Source organism: Petaurus breviceps, unplaced genomic scaffold, assembly GCF_028583685.1.
Source record: "Petaurus breviceps papuanus isolate PSGF00001 unplaced genomic scaffold, PetGlider_PUasm1.0 91023, whole genome shotgun sequence".
Taxonomy (NCBI): Eukaryota; Metazoa; Chordata; class Mammalia; order Diprotodontia; family Petauridae; genus Petaurus; species Petaurus breviceps.
Genome location: NW_027187398.1, coordinates 7,956,602 through 7,981,844, shown reverse-complemented (window position 1 = coordinate 7,981,844; position 25,243 = coordinate 7,956,602). Strand labels below are relative to the sequence as shown.

The 25,243-nt window shown below is 41.7% G+C and overlaps 1 protein-coding gene across 5 annotated transcripts in view; it reads left to right on the top strand.

Annotated features, from left to right (window-relative positions):
- Positions 1 to 25,243, top strand: part of PMVK (phosphomevalonate kinase) — a 99,345-nt gene that overhangs the window by 12,374 nt on the left and 61,728 nt on the right. For 3 of the 5 annotated variants that reach the window (XM_069078020.1, XM_069078019.1, XM_069078021.1), the window contains exon 4: positions 3,422 to 3,551. In XM_069078020.1, coding sequence (XP_068934121.1) covers positions 3,422 to 3,551 — 130 coding nt within the window. Of the gene's footprint in view, positions 1 to 3,421; positions 3,552 to 11,239; positions 12,681 to 25,243 lie in introns of those variants that run through there. The other 2 variants (XM_069078022.1, XM_069078018.1) reach the window with 2 other exon arrangements.

The window sequence follows — 25,243 nt, the reverse complement described above, 5'->3', positions numbered from 1 at the left end:
GGCTTCTCCTGGAGAGGAGAGAAAGGACTCTCATGTGGAAGAAGACAAGCTTATTCCTTGTGGCCCTTGTGGGCCTTCACTTCCAAACCCTCTGCACTCTGGCTTCTGACTTCATTCAACTGAAACTGTCTTCTCTGAAGTCAGCGATCTCTTAACTGCTAAGTATAATGATCTTTTCTTCATCATTCTTCTTAAACTTGACACTATTGTGTCATATATATACTATTGTCAAGATATGAGGAGGCATCCTGTTTTCCAGAGCTAAGGCCGAGAAGCAAGCTGTGCCCTGAGCTAGGCATAACAACAGGCCTTTGTACTCGCTCTCTGGATGATCTTAGCCCCAGCAAAACCCCAGAATTGTTTCATACCAGTGTCGGGTGGTCGCTGTGTGATAGTACCTGTAGTGCCCATGTTCGGGTCATGAAGTCCTGTTAGGAACCAGACTTGTCATATTGTTGCTGTTACCCCTATTGTCAGGGCTACAGCTCACTGTGCAACTGTTGCTATAAGTATTGAGATTTCCCCACACTGCCTGGGTCCCCCCACTAGGGGCGGGTGTTCCAGCACTTGTGTCCTTGCTTGCAAACTGGTTCCCTCACTTTGAAATTAAACTTCTGTGTAATTCCTGCCTCTCCCGTCTCTCACCTGTTCTATTCAGCTCTGGTACCCATAGGTTAGAGGAGTGATCATGCTCTTCCAAGATAATCTTGCCTTTCTGGGTTTTTGTGACACTACTCTCTCTTGTTCTCCTCTTAGCCCTCTGACCTCTCCTCACTCTCCTTTATTGGCTCTTCATCTAACTGACTCTAGGAGTTCCCCAAGGTTCTGGGGTCCTTTTTTCACTCTGCCTTCTCTCACTTGGTGATCTCATTGGCTCCTATGGGTTCTGTTATCTCTGTGTAGATGATTGCTAGGTCTATTTCTTGGTCCTTAATCTCTCAAGCTGCAGTCTCTCATCACTGTTTGCATTTTGGACATCTTGAACTGGTTATCCCATAGGCATTTCGTGCTCAACAGGTCCAAAATAGAACCCATATTTGCCCCCCCCCAAAAAAAACTCCCCTTTCTTGCCAACTTTCCTGTTCCTGTTGAGGCACCTCCATCCAGTCAGCTGGGCCCATGACCTGGGAGTCAGCCTCAATTCTTCACTTGCACTCCTCCCCTCCCCCCACCACTGTCTCTCGTCAGATCTTGTTTCCCTTTTCACACCATCCATCTTATTCATTCTATTCCTGAAGCTACCACCTTGGTACAGGACCTTGAACCTGGATGACAGCCTTCTGTCTGGTCACTTTTCTCAGGCTCTCCCACTTTAGTCCATTTTCTACTCAGCTGCTAAGGGGATTTTCCTAAAGCCCAGGTCTAACTTCGTCCTCCTGACCCTAGGATGCCATCAATTACATCAGCCCCTTTTTACCTCCAGGATCAGTTTGTCACTTAGTGTCTTTCACCACCTGGCCCCTTCCTATGTTTCCAGTAGAACACTTTACCCCCATGCATGAATTCTCTAATCTAGCTAGATTGGTGGTCTTGCTGTTCTCACTTATGCCATGATTTTCTGACTTTGTTCCTTTGCTCTGGCTGCCCCCCAGCCCTGGAATGCTGTCCTTCCTTACCTTTGGCCCCTGGCTTCCTTCAGGACTACACTGCCTCCATAGTGAGAGCTTTCTTTTTTTCTTTTTTTTTTGGAGGGCAGTTGGGGTTAAGTGTTAGTGTCTGAGTAAGTGTTAAGTGTCTGAGGCTGGATTTGAACTCAGGTCCACCTGACTCCAGGGCTGGTGCTCTATTCACTGTACCACTTAGCTGCCCGTGAGCTTTCTTTTTAATAGAAGAGATTAGACTCTCCCTGGGAGAGGCAAGGGCCACACCCTCATCCAGGAGCAGGTCCCATGTGTGGAGTTGGAGCCAGTGGCACAAGGTGAGACCAGCATGGTCCTGCTAATCAGGGGGCCAACTGGAGTTTGCAGGGCCAGGGGTCAGGGGCCCAGTTCAGAGACAGGCAACATGGAAGTGTAGAAAGGCCTGGCTCCAAAGTCAGAGGACATGGGTTTAAATCCTACTCCTGATCCTTAATTGAGTTCCCTTGACCTCTCTGGCCATCGGGGTTTTCATTTGTGAAATGATAGAGTTGGGGCTCCTTCTAGCACCTAGATCTAGGATCCTAGGAGCCAGAATCCCTAGCATGACTGCCATGTGAATGTTCTAGGTTAGAGGTTCTAGATTGACTTTTAATATTATTTATTGCTGAGTGGATAAATGTTAAGACCTTGGGAGAAAACCGGAGTAGATTTTTTTTGTTGTTGTTGAAGAAACAGGTCTTCCAAAAGTATCAGAATCTTGCTGGCAAGCAACTTGTTGTCGCCCCCGAGTGGTTAGTTAGTGCTCATAACCATCATCTCAGGGATTACAGTTCATTCCTGCTGGTTATTGGCATTGATTAATGAAACATATTAGTATGGGACACAAGGGTGGAAAGCTTGTCAACAAAGCTTTCAGCCTTATAGAGGAGAGGGAACTTGGCATTATGTAGTTACTAATGACTTGATACATTTAAATTCTCATCGATTTTAATTTTTTATTCCTGGTGTAGAAAGGGTGCTGGCTTTGAAGCCAAGGCTTGAATCTGCATCTGGCTACCTTTGTTGACCTTGGACAATTCACCTGACCTCTCCAGGCCTCAGTCTTCCCATCTGTAAAACAAAACAACTGGAGTTAGATGATTCCTGAGGCTCCTTGTAGATTGATATCCTGTGACCCTGGAAGGAGAGATGGCTTTTGACTGGTCACAGTCAGAAGGTCCACCCCTGAGGCCCTCCTCACTCATGATCCCACAGCTGGTAAATGGGAGAAATCATCTAATGCTTTTTCTGCCATACCATGAAGGGCTGCCTCAAAGGCTCAGAGTGCGAGTGACACTGACCTCCTGTCTGTTCTATGAACAAGACACTCCACCTCCTGGCTTCAGGCATTTTTTTCTGGCTGTTCCCCATGCCTGGAATGCTCTCCCTTTTCCACTACACCTACTGACCTCCCTGGCTTCCTTTGGGTCCCAACTAAAATATCACCTCCATGAAGCCTTTCCTAGCCCCTCTTAATTTTTGTGCCTTCCCTCTGTCAGTTTTTTCCCATTTATCCTGTATATAGTTTGATTTTTTTTTGTCACCTCTGTTAGATTTTAAGGTGGCATTTGAACTTGAGCATCTAAGATTAGAAGGTCGGCAGGTATATTGCTTTAAAGGATGTCTGCAGATGTGTTGGAGGCTCTGACTCCCCACCTAGATTGTTTACCTTGGGTGGGGGTGAGGGGAGGGACTATGGCTTTCAGTTCTTTTTGCCTTCTCTTATCTTTCTCTCTCCCCCAAATCTGTATGGCACACGTGCCAGGCCTGGGGGTTGTCTGACTGTGCGTCCTTTCCTGTAGCTGGTGAGTGATGCTCGGCGGGTATCAGATATCCAGTGGTTCCAGTCCTCCTTTGGTGATGTGACCCAGCTGGTTCGGGTGGTGGCATCGGAGGAAAGCCGGCGACAGCGGGGCTGGGTGTTCACAGCAGGTAAGCTTTGCCCCAGTTTTTTTTGAAGTCCTAAATAGCAGACCTAAAGAGATATAGGCATCATCTCCTTCACAGGGCAGAGGCTTAGCCTCCTAGCATGGCATGGGTATTGTGTCCCCCAGAATAATTTCAGTTTGCATTTATGCAGCACTTTGGAGTTCTCCAAAACACTTTCCTCACAACAACCTGGTGAATTAGATAATGCAAGTTATTAGTACCCTCATTTTATAGATGAACAAGCTGACGCCTACAGAGGGGAGACATCATGCCCTTTGTCATTCTGTGATTTCATGAAATTGGGAGGTCCCTCCAATGGTACAGATAGCAGCTTGTCCATGCCTGCCCATCCTGTACTCGGAGGGTCTGCATCTGAAGGCCTTTCTCATTCATGATCACACAGCTGGTAAATGGAAGAACCAAGGCCTGAACTCAGGTGTTGAGGCTCCAGATTCAGTGCTTTTTCTGTCACACCACACATAGATGAATTGAAGGTTAAGTACAAGTGACACTGGCCTCCTGGCCTTTGCTCAAGCAAGATACTCAGTCTTTTGCCTGCAGACATTCTCTCTAGCTACCCCCATGCCTAGAGTGCTCTCTCTTCCCCACTATACCTACTGACCTCCCTGGCTTCTTTTTTTCCTTCTCCTTCTGGCTTATTTTAAGTCCTAGCTAAAATCCCACCTTCCATAAGAAATCATCCCTCTGTTAATTATTTCTTGTATCCTGTATGTAGCTTGCTTTATCTGTATTTGTTTGCTTGTAAACTCCTTGAGGGCAGGGACTATCTTTTGACCCTTTGTATCTCCAACACTTAGCACAGTGCCTGGTGTATGGTAATTGCTTAATATTTATCAATTGATTGGAAAGGATTTTGTTGCTTCTGGTGTGTCTCCTGAAAGGAAATGAGAGTGTCTGGTGGTGGCAGTTGTTTGGTGGGATAGGAGTTTATTCACATTCTGTGCTACTCCTGTCTCCTCTTTCCCTGTCTCTGGGTAGGATGGTATACCAGCCTCCCTGGGCAGACTGTGCAAAAGGCTCCAGCCCCAAAGTGTTGGAATTCTGCCTTAGATCCATTACTCTGCACCCTCCTGCTTGTTAGGAGCTGGAGCCTCCTAGCAGATCTTCTCTCTTTCACTCTTTCTCTCCTTCAGATCTTCTCGCTTTCACTCTTCCTCTCCTTCAGTCCATGCTTCATATCACTGTTAACATCATCTTTCCCATGCACAGATTTAATCATGCTACTCTTTTGCTCAGAAGTCTTCCATGGCTCCTTCTTGCTTCCCAGGTGAAGTTCCTCCTTCTTGCCCTAGCATTCAAGACCTTTGACAGTCCTGTGAATCTATAGCTTTGCCTTGTTAATTCTTTTTACAAACTATTCTTCAGTAAAATTTGGTGAACATTTACTGAGCACCTACTATGTTCCAGGCACTGTGCTAAGCTGGGGATAGAAAAAGAGGTAAAAGCCAGTCTCTACCCTCAAGGAGCTTATAGTCTAATTGGAGAGACATCATACAAACAAATATATACAAAGCAAACTGTATCCAGGATAAATTAGAAATAATTAAAACTGGAATTAAGAAGGGTTGGGGAAGGCTTCCTGTAGAAGGTGGGATTGTAGAGGGGCTTAAAGGAAGCCAGAAAGTTTAAAAGTTGGGGCAGAGAAAGGAGAGTGTTCTGGGCATAGAGCAAGAGAAAATGTCCAGAACCAAGAGATGGACTCTCCAGTCAAATCCATATCTGCGTTCTGAGCATATTCTGTGCTTCCCAACCTCGCTCCATGTCTCTATTCATGTGTTCTCTAGGACTGAAATGTCCTCCCTTTCCCATTTTGCTTGTTAAATTTCTACCTAGCCTTTAAAGCAGGAATTCTTAACCTGAGGTTAAATGTTCTGCCCAAAGTATTTGTTTAATAAATATGTTTTGATTGGTTGATTTATCCATGCCAGAGGGGGTTTTTGGTCAAAGTTAAATTTCTTTGACTAACTGAGGAAATTGCTTTGTAGGCTTGAAAGATCAACATAAATTTGATTTGTTGTCCTAAACCTTAATTTACAAAACAGATTTTATATTTATAGGATAGATTTCGAGGGGTCTGTGAACTTGGATGGGAAAAAATTGGATCTTTCATTTCAACATAATTGGTTTTCTTTTTATTTCTAAGTATTTTATTTTATGCATTTAAAGACATTTTTCTAAGAAGAAATCCATGACATACAAAAAATTAAGAACTTTTTGTTAAGGCAAGTTAAGAACTTCTGCTTTCAGGTCTTACTCAGATTTCCTCTCTTCCATGAAGATTTCCTGACGTTTCCTTCATCAGTAATTACCCTTTCCTTTTAAATTTCATAAAGTATACTGTATTATGATTGTGTAATGTTGTAGATCACTAAGGCAAAATGCAAATTTTAGCCTTTTAGCCCATGTTAGACTGTAAGTTTCATGAGACAAGGAATGTCTGTTTACCTTTATGTCTCCCCCAGTACCTACCACAGTTCTCTGCACTAAAGAGTTGTCCTATAGAGGTATTTTTATTGGTTGACTTAGCCACATCAAAGAGAGTTTTTGGTTAAAGTTAAATTTCTTTGATTAACCTAGGAAATTGCTTTGTAGTCCTGAAAGAGCTATCTCTGTAAGCTATTTAAATGCGAGTTGTTGTTCTAAGATCCCCAATTTAAAATTTTATTTACTGTTTTTCTTTTCTTTAATATTTAATATTTTCCCTCACTTACATGTAAAAACAATTTTTAGCATTTGTTTTTTAAAATTGTGAGTTCCAAATTCTCTCCCTTTCTCCCTGCCTTATTTCTCATTGAGAAGGCAAGCAATTAATATATGTGCAGTTATGCAAAATATATTTCCATATTAGGCATGTTGTGGAAAAAAAATACACCCTCCCCTCCAATAAGAACTCCAAGAAAAATAAAGAGAGTAAAACAAAGTATGCTTTGATCTGCATTCGGACTCTTTTTCAGGAGACAGATAGTGGTTTTCACCATAAGCCCTTTGGAATTTTTTTGGATCATTATATTGCTGGGAATAGCTAAGTCATTCATAGTTCATCATCATACAGTATTGCTGTTGCTGTATATAATGTTCTCCTGGTTCTGCTTATTTCATGTTGTATCAGTTCATGTAAATCTTTCCAGGTTTTTCTGAAAGAATTCTGCTCATCATTTCTTGCAGCACCATAGTATTCCATCACAATCACATACCACAACTTGCTCAGCCATTTCCCAATTGATGGGCATCCCCTCAATTTCCAATTCTTTGCCACCACTAAAAGAGCTGCTATTAATATTTTTGTACATATAGGATCTTTTCCTTTTTTTTATCTCCTTCGCATACAGACCTAGTAGTGGTATTGCTGGGTCAAAGAATGTTCATGGTTTTTAGCTCTATGGGCATAGTTCTAAATTGCTCTCCAGAGTCTGAGACCCCAATTTATATAATACTTGAGTTGTTGGTGGATTTTGAAAACGTGCAAATTTATATTAAAAGTATCTTTATTAAATGAGGATTATAGCAGAAGAAATAGATATAGGCATTACCTTTGTCACTGACATAAAGGATCATCTCCATATGTTATTATTTGTAAATCCAGTGTTCTCTGATAGTGAATGTTTGCTTACAGTAATGTCTCTTCTCCCCAACTTTGTAACACTGGTAATTGATAATATATAACTTCTTCATACATTGTAGGAATAGACTTCTAGTTTTCAAGTATGTTTTTTAAAATGAGTTTCATTTATGACAGGGTTTGGATATAGAGAAGCAATTCTGATATACCTTTAGTTTCTTAATATCTTTGGGCCTCAGTCTACCTGAGGGTAAAGGGAGGAGGTTGAGTTCCTTCTAGCTCTAAATCCTCTGATTGATAGAAAGGGAACTCTGACCCTTAGCATTCTAAGGCTACACAGAATCAAGTCTTGTGTTTTCACCCCATGGATTATGTATAGCATGTTTAATCTTAGACTGTTATCCCCATCACCCAGATCACTTCTGGACCTCTTTCTCTCCCCAGCAACTACTCTTTGCCCAGGCAAGGCCATCACTTTTTAATATCATCCCAGACAGAGTGAGGCAGGGAAATTTGGCACAGAGAATCTCATACAAAAACCTCATACCAAAAAGTGATATTTTGGATTAATCATTCAATCAAGAAATAGTTGATAAACATTTATTAAGCACCTACTGTGTGCCAGGGCCTATGGTAAACTCTGTGTTTATGAAGAAAGGCAAAAGACAGTCCCAGCTCTCAAGGAACTCATAGTCCAACAGGGGAGGCAACATGTAAACAACTAATAGAAAGATAAATTGGGGTAGTTTCAGAGGGATGGCTCTAAGATTAAGGAGGGCTGGGAAATGCTTTCAGTAGAAGGTAGAATTTAACCAGCTGGTACTTGAAGGAAACCTGGGAAGCCAGGAGGTGAAGGTGAGGAGAGAGAGTATTGTAGGCATAGGGGGCAGGCAGCAAAAAAAAAATACCTGGAGGGGCGGCTAGGTAGCACAGCGAGTAAGAGCACTGGCTCCAGTGTCGGGATGACCTGGAGATCGAATCCCAGGCTCAGACACTTAGCACCCACCCAGAAACACCTGGCCGTGTAACCTTGAGCAAGTTACTTAACCCCAATTGCTTAAAAAAAAAATACCTGGAGTTGTGAAGTGTAGGAACTGCAGAGACCATTGTCATTGATCACAGAGAATGGGGGTGGGGTGTAAGGTGTCACAGACTGGAAAGGTGTGTGTACAAGGGGAGATTGTGAAGAGATTTGAATGCTGGAGGTGTTTTATATTTGATCTTGGAGGTGATAGGTGTGGGTGTGTATGTGTAAGAGACAGTCAGACATAGAAATGGTCAGCAAGAAGATAATTTTGACAGCTGAGCAGAGGATGGACTTATGTGTTTTAACTGCCCTGGCCACTGTGACCTGCCATTATCAGTGGGGAATGCAAAGCAGAGGCAAGGGTCCTACAGTTTAAGCCAATAACAAAACAGATCACCCAGAGTTAGAAGGGAGTGGAAAACTGACCAGTCAATTTGCCAAATTTGCCAGTGGTTCTGCATCAGATGTGTGGAGGTGCTGTGGTGGTTCAGGTGATGGGATGCTTCCTTGGCAGAGAGGGCAGGGCAAGGCAGGACAAAGAGAAGGGTTTAGGCTCTGTTCACAGGCCAGACTAGGCCAAGCCACCAGATTCAATTTAGTTCTTTCTTTCTTTCTTTTTTTTTTTTTAAAGCAATTGGGGTTAAGTAACTTGCCCAAGGTTACAGGGCCAGTTTTTTTGTGTGGGTGTTAAGTATCTGAGGCTGGAACCGATCCCGGGTCCTCCTGACTCTGGGCTGGCGCTCTTACTGCGCCACCTAGGCACCCCTTAGTTCTTTCTTTTAAAATTATTTTTATTTATTTCATTAAATATTTTCCAATTACATGTGAAAAACATTTTTTTTAACAGTTATTTCTAAAAATTTTAAGTTTTAAATTCTCTCCATCCCTCTCTTCCCCCCTCCTTGAGAAAACAAGCAATTTGATATGGATTATACATGTGAAGTCATGCTAAACATTTCTATACTAGCCATGTTGCAAAAGAAAACACTCAATAAAACAATAAAAATAAAGAAAGGTGGGGCTGCTAGGTGGTATAGTGGATAGAGCACTGGCCCTGGAGTTAGGAGGACCTGAGTTCAAATCCTACCTCAAATACTTAATGCTTACTAGCTGTATCACCTTGAGCAAGTCACTTAACACCAATTGCCTTGCTGGGGCCGGGGCGCAAAAAAACCCCCACCCAAACAAAAAATAAAGTTAAAAAAGTATGCCTCTGCATTGAGTTCATCATTTCTATCTCTTGAGGTGGATAGCATTTTTCATCATGGGTCCTTTGGAATTGTCAGATCATTGTATTGATCAGAGTACTTGTGTCTTTTATGGTTGACCTCCCTACAACATTGCTGTTACTATGTACACTATTTTAATTCTGCTCACTTCACTTTGTGTCAGTTCATATAAGTCTTCCCAGATCTTTCTGAAACCATCCTGCTCCTTATTTTCTCATAGCACAATAATATTCAATCACAATTATATATCACAACTTGTTCAGCCATTTCCCAATTTCTGATTCTTTTCCACCACGAGAAAAGCTGCTATAAATATATTTATACAAGTAGATCCTTTTCCAGACCTAGTAGTGGTATTGCTGGGTCAAAGGCTGTGCATATTTTTATAACCCTTCAGACATAGTTTCATTGTTCTCCAGAATGATTGATCAGTTCACAATTCCCTCAACAGTACATTAATGTCCCTGTCTTTCCACATCCCCTCCAGCATTTGTCATTTTCCTTTTCTGTCATGTTAACCAATCTGACAGGTGTGAAATGGTATCTTAGAGTTGTTTTAATTTGTAATTCTCAAATTAGTAGTGATTTAGAGCATTTTTTCATATGACTATTGATAGCTTTGATTACTTCTTCTGAAAACTGCCTATTCATATCCTTTGACCATTTATCAACTGGGGGATGGCTCTCATTTACTAAATATGTCTCAGTTCCCTATATATTTGAGGAATGAGGCATTTATCAGAGAAACTTGCTGTAAAATTTTCCCCCAGTTTCCTTTCTAATTTTGTCTGTATTAGTTTTGTTTGTACAAAAGCTTCTCAATTTCAAGTAATCAGAATTATCTGTTTTACTTCCCTTAATCCTCTCTATCTCTTGTTTAGTCAGACTCTTACTTAAGCCATAGATCTGACAGGTACATTTTTCCATGCTCTCCTGATTTACTTATAACATCATGTCTAAATAATTTATCCATTTAGGCCTAATCTTGGTATATGGTGTGAGAGGTTAGTCTATGCCTAGTTTCTGCTAAACTGCATTCCAGTTTTCCCAGCAGTTTTGTCAGATGTTGATTTCTTACCCCAAAGACTTGGATCTTTAGGTTTATCAAACACTACATTACTATGGTCATTTACTACTGTGTATTGTGTACATAATCTGTTTCCACTGATCCACTACTATATTTCATCGTCATTGTTGTTTTTCAGTCATGTCCAACTCTTCATAATCTCATTTGGAGTTTTCTTGGTGAAGATACTGAAGTGATTTGCCATTTCCTTTTCTAGCTCATTTTATAGATGAGGAAACAAACAAGCAGAGTTAAATGACTTGCCCAGGGGCACACAGATAAGAAGTGTCTGAGGTCAGATCTGAGCTCGGGTCTTCCTGACTCCAGGACCAGCGCTCTATCCATCGTGCCACCTGGCTGCCCCTTCTATCTCTTAGTACTAGATTGTTTTGATGATTACTGGATTCAATCCTAACAGTTTCATTTCTGTTCATTAGAGAGGAGACCAAAAGTGAAATGAAGTACCTTAGTTGACAGTGGTTTGCCTATCATTGTAGATCTTTAGGTAGAAGTCTCAACAATTATTTTTGTTATGGTCACCTTTTGAGAATTAGTATCAATAATTTAATGATTAAATTAACTAAATAATGTTTAAGTAAATTGTCATTGTAGGATTATTAATCAGTTATTATGACCACTTACTGAGAATGTTGTGCAGTGTGTTCTTGTCTAGGTATGAGCTGCACTAGATGGCCTCTGAGGTCCTTTCTAACTTTGGGACAGGGTTTTTATGGGTTGACCTTTGGAGAGGCAGTGAGTGACCTGACCTCCATGTGCCTCTTTCCACAGGAGTGGATGATGTTGAATCAGAATGTGGCCTGGACCACTATGGAGCATTTGATTGGGTCATTGAGAACGACGGTGAAGATCAGAAGCTGGAGCAGCAGCTGGGGAAGCTCTTGGACTTTATCCACAGTAAACTGCAGCCCTCAGTGTGTGAGGATCGGGCTGAGGGGAGCTGACTCCTCCCAAGACAGTGAGGGCAGGTGTGGGCAGGGCGGGGGAGGAGGAGGAGTGGTGCATTGAGGCTGCTGCTGTTCTCTCTGCTGATCTGTCCTCCTCTGTGGGAGGCCACTGGGCTGAGGTTGAATTCCAGTGCTGTGGACATTTGAGCATGCAACCTGACTTCTGGATCTGTTTCCCTGATGTAATCAATCCCTGCCTCTTGGGGCTGGGCTAAGATTGAAAGGATCTAAAGTCAGGGTGAAGTGAAAGTGGCCACGAAGAACATGAAAATATTATTAGTGGTCTACAGATGGCTCCCTGGGGTTCAAAGGGACACTTGTGCCTTTGGTGCTATAGACTTTAGACAGGGATATCAATTGTGGTAATGATGGCTGATATTCATAAACCTTGGACAACTGAGGGCACACTCACTGCTGGGCTCCCACTGATCTGATCTCCCACATACCACTTGCTCTCTTTAGGGTCAGAGTAGGGCTGAGGTGGGGTGAGACCTTGGAAGAATCCTGGGGTTGCCCAGTTGTCTGGTTCTCCAGGTTTGTGCTCCTCTCTTTTTTTTTTTTTTGGAAGGGGGAAGATGGGGCAGTTGGGGTTAAGTGACTTGCCCAAGGTCACATGGCTAGTAAGTGTTAAGTGTCTGAGGTCATATTTGAACTCAAGTCCTCCTGACTCCAGCATGGGTGCTCTATTCACTGCACCACCTAGCCACCCTGCAGGTTTGCGCTTCTCAAAATAAAGTTGGGTTTGTGGATGGATCTGTTTTGGTCAAGTGTCTGAGAGTCAAACTCATCACAGGCTACAGGCCTGTTGTTGGCTTTTGTAACCCCAAACCTGAGGATCACTGACCCTTGAAGACAGCAAGACTTTAAAAAAAATTAAATTTTATTTCATTTTCAGATCTAAATTTTCTCTCTTTCAGGTCTTCCTCCCCCTTCTGCCCTCCCCCCAGTTGAGGAATAAAAAACAAAACCCCTGTTACAAACATGTATAGTCAAATAAAACATTCTTATGTTGGCCATGCCCAGAAAAATCTGTCCCAATTTGCACTCTGAGTCCTCTGAAGAAGGGGGTAGCATGTTGTGTTTTGATTCCTCTGGCACTGTTTTCAGCAACTAGACTCCTGGAGCCCCATCATAGAACCCTATCCATCAGGGAACACTCAGTTTCTTCATCTGTAAAATGGGGATAACATTAACATCTACTTCCCAAGGTGGTTGTGAGGATCAAGTGAAATAAATGTTTTGCAAACTTTAAAGCACCATATAAATGTTAGCTATTATTATTGTTAAAACTTTTATCACTTCTTCCCTGGTCTACTGTAGCAGCTTCCTAATTGTCCCCCCTTGTCTTCTCTGTTCTCTAATCCATTCTTCATCGAGTCCCCAAATGATTTTCCAGTGCACACCTTTGATTAGGTTCCTTTTCTGCTCAGAAACCTTCAGCTCTACTCATTAGCTATAGTACCCAAACCTTTTCAGTCCCATTCCCCCCACCCCCACTTTTCTTTTTTTGGTGTTCAGTGTTTTATTTTTTCCCAATTACATGCAAAAACAATTTTTAACATTTATTTTAAAAACTTTGAGTTTCAAATGATCTCCCTCCCCTTCCTCCCTCATTGAGAAGGCAAGCAATTTGATAATAGATTATATATGTATAGCAAAACACATTTCCATGTCAGACCCTCCTCCCCACTTTCAGTAAACCTTTTTACACCCCCTCTTCAATCTGAAAAGATATAAATTCTAGGGTTTCCCATGCATATGCACATAAATCATTTTAAGTAGGATAGTATGGTTTTTTATGAACCATTCCCCATATGCTTTAACAAACTTCTCATACTCCCTGGGGCGAAGCTGGTGTACCCCAGGTTGGGAACTCTTGAGTATAGAGTAAAATCTGTACCCTGTATTTGAGGTCTTGTATTTAAGACCTTTCAACTTGATTTCCAGGCTTTTTTTCCCTTTGTTTCCCATCATGTGCTATTTGTTTTAGCCAAACTGGACCCCTGCTGTCCTGTGTTTGTACAAGCTGTCCCTATGATACATCTCTGTCTCAGGGGTCATGTCTGTTAGGAAGCTGCCTTTGAAAGCGTTTTCTCCTTCACACTTCCCTTGAGGACTTTAGTTGGACTCTCCCTTTTTTCCCTTTCACATTCTTCTTTCTAGCATGCTTTTTGTCTATGTGTCATATCTCTCCAGGGCTGCTAGGTGGCACAGTGGATAGACTGCCAGGTCTGGAGTCAAGAAGACTCATGCTCCTGAGTTCCAATCTGGCCTCAGACCTACTAATTGTGTGACTCTGGGCAAGTCATTTAAGTATTTGCCTCAGTTTCCTCATCTATAAAATGAGCTGCAGAAGGAAGTGGCAAACCACTCTAGTATCTTTGCCAAGAAAACCCCAAAGGGGGTCAGGAAGAGTTGGATACGACTGAAAAAACAACAAATTAGGTAACAGGCACCGTGTTAAGTACTTTATTTTGATTCTCCCAACAACCCTATGAGGTTGGTGTTGTTATTATTGTCATTTTACAGTTGAGGAAACAGGCAGACAGAGGTTATGTGACTTGCCCAGTCACATAGCTAGTAAGTATTTGGGGCTGGATTTGAACTGAGGTTTTCCTGACTCCAGACTCGGCAATCTATCCACTGTGCCACCCAGCTGCCTCTACAGGACATAGAGAACTCACATGCCAGGGGCGAAAAGACATGGTTTTTCCTATAGCTGCAAGATCTGACTTCCATGTGCCCCATCATCCTGCCAAATGATATACAGGTGCACTGTGTAGCTGAGTGTGACCACAGTGGGTGGGACTTGTTTTCAGAGTCATAAGGCCCTTACTTGGAGGTGAATGGTCAGGGGCTGTTCCCTAGGCTGTCACCATCAGCAGTACCCTTCCATATCAGCTATGATCACCAAGGCTTGCTCTTACAAAGTGTAATGGTTGCCAGATTGGCTTGAAGCCCAACTTCATCTCTCAGTCTATAATCCCTGCACTGAATGATGTGTGTTCTGTAGAGAGAAGCCCCAGCTGAGCATTGGAGTCTGGAGGCCTGCTTGGTTTTAGGAAGATATTAAGGAGCCAGTAATCATAATTTTGCCAGACAACCTACCCCCCAAACATTTGGCATCGAGGTGTTGTAGGGGTAGAATATTGAACTTGAAGTCAGGAAGGCCTGAGTTCCCATCTGACTTACACAAGTTACTTAACCTATCTTAGCCTCAGTTTCCTCATCTATAAAGTGGAAATAATAGTAGTGCCTATCTCTTACCTACCTCCCATCAAATGAGAGAATATTGAAAGCATTAAATGCTTTGTGAATCATAGAACATTCCATAGATATTAGCTATTAGCCCTACCGGCCAGTGGCCAGTGCTCTATCCATTGCGCCACCTGGCTGCCCATTATTGATGATGCTTTTGCAGCATCTCAGTGGTCATTGGGTGTGCTGCAAGCCAGCCCTAACAGACCCAGGATCTCTTCTTTCCCCAGACCTAGGATCTCTTCTTTCCCTGTTAGCTCATCTTCATTTGTGACTTCTGAGATCATGATGTTCCATGCTTCTAGTAAGGGCGTCAGTGAGAGAATATTAACATTAAAAGGATGGACTTTTGTGACGGAGCAGTTTGGTGGCATTGAAAACACTGTCCTGTTTCCTGAATGTAACTGCCCTGTCTCCTCATCTTCTTTAGTTCTGAGCCTGGGTTACCTCTGGCCTCCAGGGCCCAGATCAGGTGATCTCTCCAGCATTTATGGAAAGTCATGTTGACAAGCAAAGTCTATAAAGGAAAGACACAAATTTATAAGGAGAAGCCTCTTTCCCAAATAGAGATGTGACCAACAGAAGTGAACCGTTCTCAAATATAGAAAAAAAAATCAATCACCACTTGGAAAGGTGTCCAAACTCTCAAATAATCAGAGAAATACAAACCTCAGCAGTTCCCAGATACCACCTTATGCCCATTAAACTGACAAAATTAAAAATACAATTTAGTGTTGACAGGACCGGAAAAAAAACAGAAATATTATTCTACTGCTGATCTGGTGGAGCTATGAATTGGTGCAGTCTTTTTGGAAAGCAATATGAAATCACAATAAGAACTACAAAATCTCATATCCTTTAAGTCCCACTACTGGGACAATGACCTATGAATATTATTGATGGGAAAAAAGACCTATCTGGACAAAAATATTCTGAGTGATGACAGCATTCACAGAGGAAGAAGCTAGAAGCAACCCAGATGTCCAGTCAGTGGGGAAAGCTAAAGAGATTTATATGAATGTCATGGTTATTTCACTATGAAAAATAACAAAAGTGAATACTGCAAAGAATTTTGGGAAATTTATAAAAAATAATGTAAAGTGAAGAAAAAGAACATGATAGGTGGAGATTTCTTATCAATTTCAATTCAATTTCCTTCTCTGTGGCAGATCATAACCCACTGGGGCCTTCTCATTCTGTGCAACTCTTGTCTATGACCTTCCATCACTCCTCTGTTGAGGATCTGCCTGCCTCACTATTAACTCTTCAATTATTGAAAAGGTCAAGTACTGAAGACCTTTCTGTAGGTCTTATAACAGTTTGTGGGCACCAGTGCAGCATTTGGGTGGCTCCTCTTGTTAACCCTTTCTCTCTTTTTGTTTTTCTTTTTAGGAATTCAGTCATTTTATTTTCAGTTCCAAATCTTTTCCCTTCCACTTGTGCCTCCTCTACCTGTTGAGAAAGCAAGAAAAATAAAACCCATTACAAATATGTATATTGGAACAAAACAAATCCTCCCTTTGGCCATATGTCCAAATCTCTCTAAACATGGAACTGACCCATCTTCTTTTCTAGTCACAGAATTTTGTCATGTTTTTTCCTTTACCTCTCTTTTTGCATGTAAGTCATTGTACTGTAGCCCACTTATGCCCCATTGCCTTTTAGACCACCTCCAATCTTTATTCTTTCCTGATTGTTTTTATTCTGTGATTATAGCTATGATTGACTAGAACTATAGGAATCATTTTTGTTGTTGTAGTTGTTGTTTAGTCATTTCAGTTGGGTCTGAGACTTCCTGACCCCATTTGGGCTTTTCTTTGTAAAGATACTAAAGTGACTTGCCATTTCCTTCTCCACCTTATTTTACAGATGAGGAAACTGAGGTAAACCGAGTTTGTGACTTGCCCAGGGTTATGTAGCTATTAAGTGTCTGAGGCCTGATTTATACTCATGTCTTCCAGACTCTAGGCCCAATGCTTTAACCGCTGCAACACCTAGCTGCTTTATGTGAATCATACAAACAGCAAAATGTAGAAAAATACAGAGAAAAGAAAGGGGGAAAAGAAGAAGCTTAGAAGGGTTCAGGGAAATAAACAGGACTATTTTGACACTTCCTTGTTAGAGTTAATTAATATACATAAAAAAAACAAGAAATAACTGGAAGTTTATGGTTTCAAGTATATCCTTTTTGAAGTTCATGTTGAATAATGACAGCTAGCATTCATATAGTGCTTTAAAGTTTGCAAAGCATTTTACATATATTATTTCATTTGATCCTTACAACAGCCCTATGAGGAAGATGCTATTTTTGCTGTTTGGTCATTTCAGTCATGTCCGACTCTGTGACCACATTTGAAGTTTTCTTGGCAGAGATGCTGGAGTGGTTTGGCATTTCCTTCTCCAGCTCACTTTACAGATAAAAAAATGGAAACAAACTGAGGTTAAATGACTTGCCCAGGGTCACACAGCTAGTACGTGTCTGAGGCTAGATTTGAACTCGGGAAGATGAGTCTTCTTGACTCCAGGTCCTGTGCTGTGTCCACTTCTCCACCTAACTGCCCTTTAATCATCATAGTAACTAGATTCATTGGGATACACCAGCTATTTTATTATTATTATTTATAATAGTGAGACTGTAGTTTAGTGGGTGGATTGGCCTTGGAATCAAGAAAAAGTAGGTGCAAGGCTTACCTCTGATACATACCAGCCATGTGACCTATGGGTAAGCAAGTTACTTAACCTCTCAGGGCCCTGGCAGCTCTTGAGGATTATAAATTCCTGAGTTGCTGAGCAGCATTGGGGGAGGGCCTTTCTGCATGGGAACCTCCTTATACTGTTGAAATCACAGGTCTGGATAAAAAAAAAATAACTAGCAATGATGAGAATGGCCACTGAGGTCTGAGTGGGAAGTAGGTGGGAAGCCATTGTCACCAGAAGGCAATTGGTCTTCTTTCCACACCAATGGAGAAGAGCAAGGTTCTGGGTAATTCAAGTCAAGATAATCTGGAAGTCAAGGTAGCTTTGTTTTTGAATGTCAAACATTGTCCAGCAGCTTCACCTTGCTAATTGTATTGCAGAGGCCCATGATGAAATGCTCTGCCTTAGGACACATCCCACCCTTTGTAGGAGGCCTTTCTGCCCTCCCTCCCCCAGCTGCTAGAGATGACCTTTCCTCTGCTCTTGCTTATGTCTCCTATGTACCGGTTATTTGGATTTTGTCTCTTTCATTAGAGTGTAGGCTTCTTGAGGGTAGGGACCTCCCCCCTCCCACATGCAATGAAGCATTAATAAATGCTTTTTGACTAAGTTACTGAAATGAGTTTGAATTCAGCTTATTTCAGTTTGTACCAAGCAGACACCAATTTATGGTTTGTGAGTTGGGACCTTGAGGTTGTTCCTTAGTTCCTCTGTCACTTCTTATAGACTTCTCCCCGGGTTATTCTCCCTTAAACCCTTCTGCCCACCATTCCCAGGGCAGAGTGTATTTAACCAGAATCACCCCTGGGAGTTTGGATTGGATGGATTCATTTGATACCATCTACCTCTTTGGGGATGGCACTGGACCTCAGAGGTCCTTCCCTTCCCTCAGGTTGGGCTAGGCTTATACTCACTGATCTGCTCCTATCCGTGTACTCACAATCCACTCCTATCTGTAAACACCTATGGAGAGTGACTAGGCAGTCAGGGGACTAGTGTTTGGAGATCTCAGAATGGATAGAATCAGGGTTATCTCTTTAAAAATGGTCCCCTTGGAAGACTTCCCATGATGCTGCCTGTGCTCAGAACATTTCTGAAGCTGCTTTGAAGGTCAAGGAAGCAGCCACAGAAGAAAACAACTAGTCTGACTTGGTTGTCAGTCACACCTTTTCTAAAAAAAAATAAACCAGAATTTCTTAGCTTGGTCACTCCTCTTACTCAATAGACTAGGTTCTGAATAAGTAGGTTTAAGTCCCATCCCTGACAGAAAGGAGCTGTGTGACTGTCAGTCCACTCACTCTCTGAATCTCCTAGCTTCCTATGTGTAGCCACTGGTGTTCTCTCTCAATCTGCTCAATAAAATGGAAATAATGATTATTGTACTATGGATCTCACAGGGCTATTGGGAGGACAAGAGGGCTTTGGAAACCTTTAGAAGTGTGAGCTGTTATTCATGGAACAAAAATCAGTTAAGTGTATCTACTGTGGGCAGAACAATGTTTCTAAGCACGGGAGGAGACGCAAAGTTTAGATAAGATGTGGTCAGGGTCCTGTGAAACTGGTAGTTGAGAGAATTGTGGGAATTGAGTGCACTGTTTCCATTTTGTGACTCAGTTCTGGAGCTACCTCAATTCCCTTCCTATTCCATTATGGTCTAGTCCAATTTCTGCCTTGTGAGAAAATGTTATTCAATTATGGGAACTGTGAGAAAACTCGATTACATTGTATGAACCTAGCCCTGCATGACTGGGAAGCTGGACCACCTCTACCTGTTGCTTAGATACCCTTAACTAAGGACCTAGGTTATGCTGACCAGAAACTTAGTCGGATCCAAAGGTTGATGCAAGGAGTTTTCTCACAATTATACATCTCAAGCAACCCATGTGTCTTATCTGAAAACTGGCCCCATACTAATCAATCAATTTTTTTTTCTATGTTTCTTTGATTGATTTCAGTCACTTGGGGAAGCAGGACACTTCTTTTTTCTGATTTCAGGGAATTGCTTTTCCCCTCCCAATTCAGAAAGAGCCTAATTTTTCCTCCAATTAGAAATAAAATTACCTAATCTTGTATCCTAATCTATATTCTGTTAATTGTCTTCTTTTAATGCATAAAAATCTGTCTTTTCCTGATTCAGGGTCTAGTGCCAGGCTGAGGAGGCCTGGTCCCAATTTGTTATGCAATTGTCATGCATTGCTTAATAAACCAATAAGCTTGGAAGCTGGATCCTTTGTTTCTTTGGTTATTTCAGATTTCACCCATTGCATAGTCTAGTTGGGTGTGAGACAAACAGATAGCTATAGTAAAAATATTTATTGATGAGTAAACTAGAAAGGTGGAAAGCAAAATGTGATGTGAGACTGGGCGGGAAGGTCATTACTATTGTGGGTGAGGAGGCATCACAGAAAGCTCAGAGGATGAGCCATTTGAGTTGAATTCTAAAGATTTAGGAATTCAACAACTGGAGGAGAGAGGGAAAGATAGTCTACGCATAAAAACAGTGTGGGCAAAGGCATGGAGGAGAAAGAATCTAGAAAGTGTTTTGTTTGGTAGATGGGTAGGCACAGAGAATAGACCAATCTGGCTAAAGTATAGACTTGGTAGAGGGGAGTAATATAAAGCTGAAAAAGTAGGTCATTGTGAGCTTGTGGAAGGCCTTGAATGTCAAGCAAATAAAGATTCAAAAAATTTGAATTTTTCTAGATGAGCAAATTATGTGAAGAGTCAGTTTAGCAAACAATGATGAAATACCTACTATCTGTGAGTCACTGTGTTCATGCTGGCAGCAGTATGAAATATAGTTGGAGGATTCAGAGAGCAGTGGTATTGAGAAGACCTATTATGGGGCCATTGTAATAGCCCAGGAAGATGGTAATGAAGGTTGGTACTAGGGTGGCAAAAGTGGGAAGAGAAAAGAGGTGATGGATGTTAGAGATGTGGAGGCAGGATCAATGAATGGATGTAAGAGGTGAGGGAGAAGGAAGAACCAAAGTTTCAATTCAAATCAACATCCATAATAAGCACCTTTATGTACAAGGCACCAATATTATGAACATGGGAGAGCAGGCATAGTGTTGTTATAGACAGAAATAAAGTTCAGAAGAACCGATTTAGGGAGACATAATAATTAATTTTGGATATGTATAGTTTGATGTGTTGATGGCTATTCAGGTGGAGATATCCTATAGGCAATTGGAGGTGCCAATCTGGACCTCAAAAGGGAATCCTGGAAGACTGGGGATAAGATTCGGGAGTTATCTGCATAAAGGGTGGAGTTGGAAACCTGGAGGAGAGGCGATTTCAAAGAGAATGTAGAAAGAGAAAAATCAGACAGGCATGTGAGGGACAGCTACAGTAAGAGTTAAGTGAGTGAAGGAGGGCTTGGAGAGGTAGGAGGAGACTTTAAAACCAAAGAAGGAGAACATTTAATAAAGGGGAATGGCTCACTATTGTCAGGAGCTGCAGAGAGGTCATTGGAACATTAATGAAACAATTATTAAAATACCTACTATATGCAAACCGCAGTGTTCATGCTGAATGGTATTGGAATGGGTTGCAGAGTGGGTAGTAACGCATTGGGTATATATAGTCTTTCAAGAAGTATAGCATTAGGGGCAGCCAGGTGGCGCAGTGAGTAAGAACACCGGCCCCAGAGTCGGGAGACCTAGGATCGAATCCGGGCTCAGATACTTAGCACCACATCCAGAAATAACTGGCCATGTAAACTTGAGCAAGTTACTTAACCCCAGTTGCTTTAAAAAAAAAGTATAGCATTGAAGAGGATCATTTCAGTCATGTCTGACTCTTTGTGACCTCATTTGGGGTTTTCTTGGCAAAGATAATGGAGTGGCTTATAATTTCCTTCTCCAGCTCATTTGATAGATGAGGAGATTGAGGCCAGCAGGGTTAAGTGACTTGTCCATGGTCACACAGATAGTAAGTGTCTGAGATTTGAACTCAGGTCTTCCTGACTCCTGATCCCTCACTCTATCCATCTCAATACCTAATGCTCTGAAAGGGAGCAGGATTATAGTTAATTTCTTAACTTGGTCATCCCTGCTTTCTCTCTTCACTCTTATTTCTAAGCTGTCAGAAGAAACCACTAAACTGTGATAACTGGGTCTACTACAAATGAATGTTATTTAGCTTCAACTAGGTCCTTACTGATACACAGAAATAAAGAATTTTAAAATTTGTTATTGATATCTTCTGTTTTTAGGTTATCCATTATTTCCCAAGTTCCCTCTCCCCCTTTCTCTTTGCTCCTCCTGGCGCTGGTAATGAGTCACATGCAGATCCTGTGCATTCTCCTGAGTGCTTGGCAACTTTGGCTCCACTCAGAAGACCAGGCCAGAGAAAGAGCTCTGTATTCTGAGGACTTTGACCTCCAATATGTGCTATTGTTAAGGAGGAAGCCTCTGGACTCCTGCGCTCCAACATGCACCAGGAATTAGTAACATTCAGGGACACCCTGTGGATTTCAGGCAGGAGGAGTAGAGTTACCTGCACCCTTTTCAGAACGAATTTTACAAGGATGTGATGCTGGAGAACTATGGCAACTTGATTTACCTGGAAAGGGACCATGTATGCCAGAAGGAAACAGTCTGAGAAATTGCTCCCCAGGTATTGGTGCATCAGATGACATGATTTTCGTAGTGGTCCAGATGCTGGATTTTTTTTCCAGTTGTTGTTCTATCCATTTACCTTGTTCCAGTTTTGTGCTGTTTTCCTAGTTCTGCTTACTTTCCTCGGCATCAGTTCTTATAAATCTTCTAATGCCTCTCTCTGTATTCTTCACATTTGTAATATTTCATCAGCAGCTAGATGACTCAGTGGATGGAGTGTTGGGCCCATAGTCAGGAAGACTTGAGTTCAAATCTGGCCTCAGACACTTGCTAGCTGTGTAACCTTGGGCAAGTCAATTAATCTCAGTTTGCCTAGGAATCAGCTAGGGGTCCCAATAGATAGAGCACTGGGCCTGGAGTCAGGAAGACCTGAGTTCAAATCCTACCTCAGATACTTACTAGTTATGTGACCCTGGATAAGTCACTTTATCCCCTGGAGAAGGAAATGTAAACTACTCTGGTGTCTTTGCTGAGAAAACCCCATGGACAGTTTGGCCCATGGGGTCACAAAGAGTTGGACATGATTGAACAATAATAACAACATTCTATCACAGTCATAGTACCACAATTTATTAGGACGTTCCCAATGCATACACGTGTACTTTGTTTCCTGGTCTTTGTTGCTACAAAAAGTGTAGAAAGGTACTTTTTATCCCTCTAAATGATCCCATATCACAACCATTCCAAGTATTCACATTTCTTCTTGCAGACAGCTAGGTGGGGCAGTGGATAGAGGGTTGGACCTAGAATCAAGAAGACCTGAGTCCAAATTTGAGCTCAGACATTTACTACCTGTGCTCAGTTTCCTCAGCTGTAAAATGGGAAGAACAACAGCACTTCCCTCCCAGGTTTTTGTGAGGATAAAATAAGACCACATTTGTAAAGTGTATAGAGCAGTTCCTGGCACCTAATAATTGCTTCGTTCCTTCTTGACACCGTCAATTCTCTTCTGAGCAGATGATTTATCTCCTACTTTGTTGACTGAAGTCATTCATTGTGAGTTTTCCCTCATATCTTGAACCTCCTTGTAATGGGTAGAATATTTCAACATTTCACACGGGTAGGCAGCAGCAGGAAGAGGACATGTAAGAGGGAAACAAAGTCAGCCAGACTGGCTTCTGACATGATAAGTTAAGGTCTAGGTTAATGTCCTTAAGGAACATACAGACAGTAGCTGCCGCTTTTTGTCCTAGGTTATCTGGCATTACATAATGGCTGGATGACCATCTCCATTGTCCTAGAACAAAAAAAAAATAGCAAACAAACTGAAGAAACCCCTCAGCCTGAGGCTCCTCCTCCTCCTCCTCCTCTTCTTCTTCTTTTTCCTCCTCCTTCTCCTCTCCCTCCCCTCCCCGCTACCTTGCACATCCCCTGGAAGAATGATGAGAAATACAAAGATTGGAGACCTGTGTGGCTCTTCCAGGCCAAGGGCCTGGTGATGGACACCTTTTATTTTCCAACTTCCTCCTCATGTCTTTGAAAATGAAGGACGAACAACAGTAATCCCCCTCATGTGCTATTCCGTTAAGTCTCCCAATGGACAACCCCCTTTTCAGTAAAACTTACTTCTTTTGGGGTGGCTAGGTGGCACAGTGAATAGAGCACCGGCCCTGGACTCAGGAGGACCTGAGTTCAATTTTGGCCTCAGACACTTAATACTTGAACTAGCCATGTGACCTTGGGCAAGTCACTTAACCCCAATTGCCCCTCCAAAAAGCAAAAAAAATAAACTTACCCAAAACAAACCCCTTACTTTCTTTAAAAATTTTATTGACATTTTTGTTTTTATATCACCTTCATTTCCTTTTTTTTTTCTTTTGCAGTTCTCAAAACTGTATTAACCAAGAAGCTTAATGGTCCTGAAGATACATGCAGATAGATGTTCATTCATTCCTCTTATGTCTTTCCTTATCCATACATAGTTCAGGTTACCAAAAGTTGGCTAATTTATGGTAGATGCTAGTATAAAATAATCATTGGTACTATATTACAGGCCCATAATGACCAGAGCTGCATTCCTGGATTATATTTTTCAGTTTATAAAATCTGGACAAAAATCATGCATCACTTAATTTCCAAACATATCCCTCTCCCCTCCCTTAGGGAGAGAGTAAATTTTTTGTAACCAAGAATAAAAAACAAAGAAGGAAAAAGCATCTTCAAAACTAATAGATGCCTCAAGTGACCCCAAGGGTCCTTGTTGATGCTTCCTTTTTCTTTAAGCCCACACCTATCCTGTCGCTTCTACCTCTGCAAGTATATCTTGATGCGTGTCTTGCAAGGTCCTCTCATCTCCAACTAGATGAGTAACACCTTAGGTCAACATCCCCTTGCCTGGACTGTTATAATGGTCTCCTAAATTGTCTCTCCATCTCTAGACCCTCCCCTCTCCAATCTGTTCATCACATTGCTGCCAAAATAATATTCTGAAGGTATAGTTCTGACCATGCCACAATCTGCTAAAAAAAAACAAAACCCAACTTCCAATGTTTCCTTTGACTCTAGGATAAAATGAAAGTTCCTTAGCTTGGCATTTAAGGCCCTTCACAATTTGACTTCAACCTCCATTTTCAGCTTTATTTTGTGCTATTCTCTACCTTTCAAGCCAACTTGGTCAACTAGTCATTGCTTGATTGTGATTTTCTATCTTTGTGGCATCCTAGCTCTTGGGCATCGAAGCAGGCTTCTGGTGGAATATGGGCCCTTTTATCTCCCTGCTGAAATATGAGAGGGTTCCATTCTCTTCTTCTCCCTCATGTTGTATTCTCCTTCATGAATCCTTTCATCTTCCCAGTTAAGAGTTTCTTTCCTCCCTCTGATTTTTTGTAGACCACTTAGTCTGTATTCCTCCTTTGCCCCCATGCTTACTACCTTAGAGGGTAATTATCTGTGCCTTTGTTTCCCCCCATTCCAACCCCACTTTCAATAGAACTCCTGGAGGGTAAGGACTGGGTCATCCTGTGTCTTTGCTGTTAATGACATTACCTTTTCGGAGGCTTTATAGATGTCTGTTGAATTGATAGAGAAGGAACAGGTGCTGGCTGGGAGAAGGAGGGTCAAGGGAAGGCAATTTTTTTCTTTTTTTTTTATAAGTTATTTGTTTTTTATTCAGTATTTTGGGTTAGTATGACACTTGAGGAATTGGCTGCATTGTTGTACATACACAGATCTTTTTATATAATATGGAAATTTACAACTATTTGTAATGCGAATGTAAATTTTAAAGATCTTCCCTGCCCCTAGGCTAA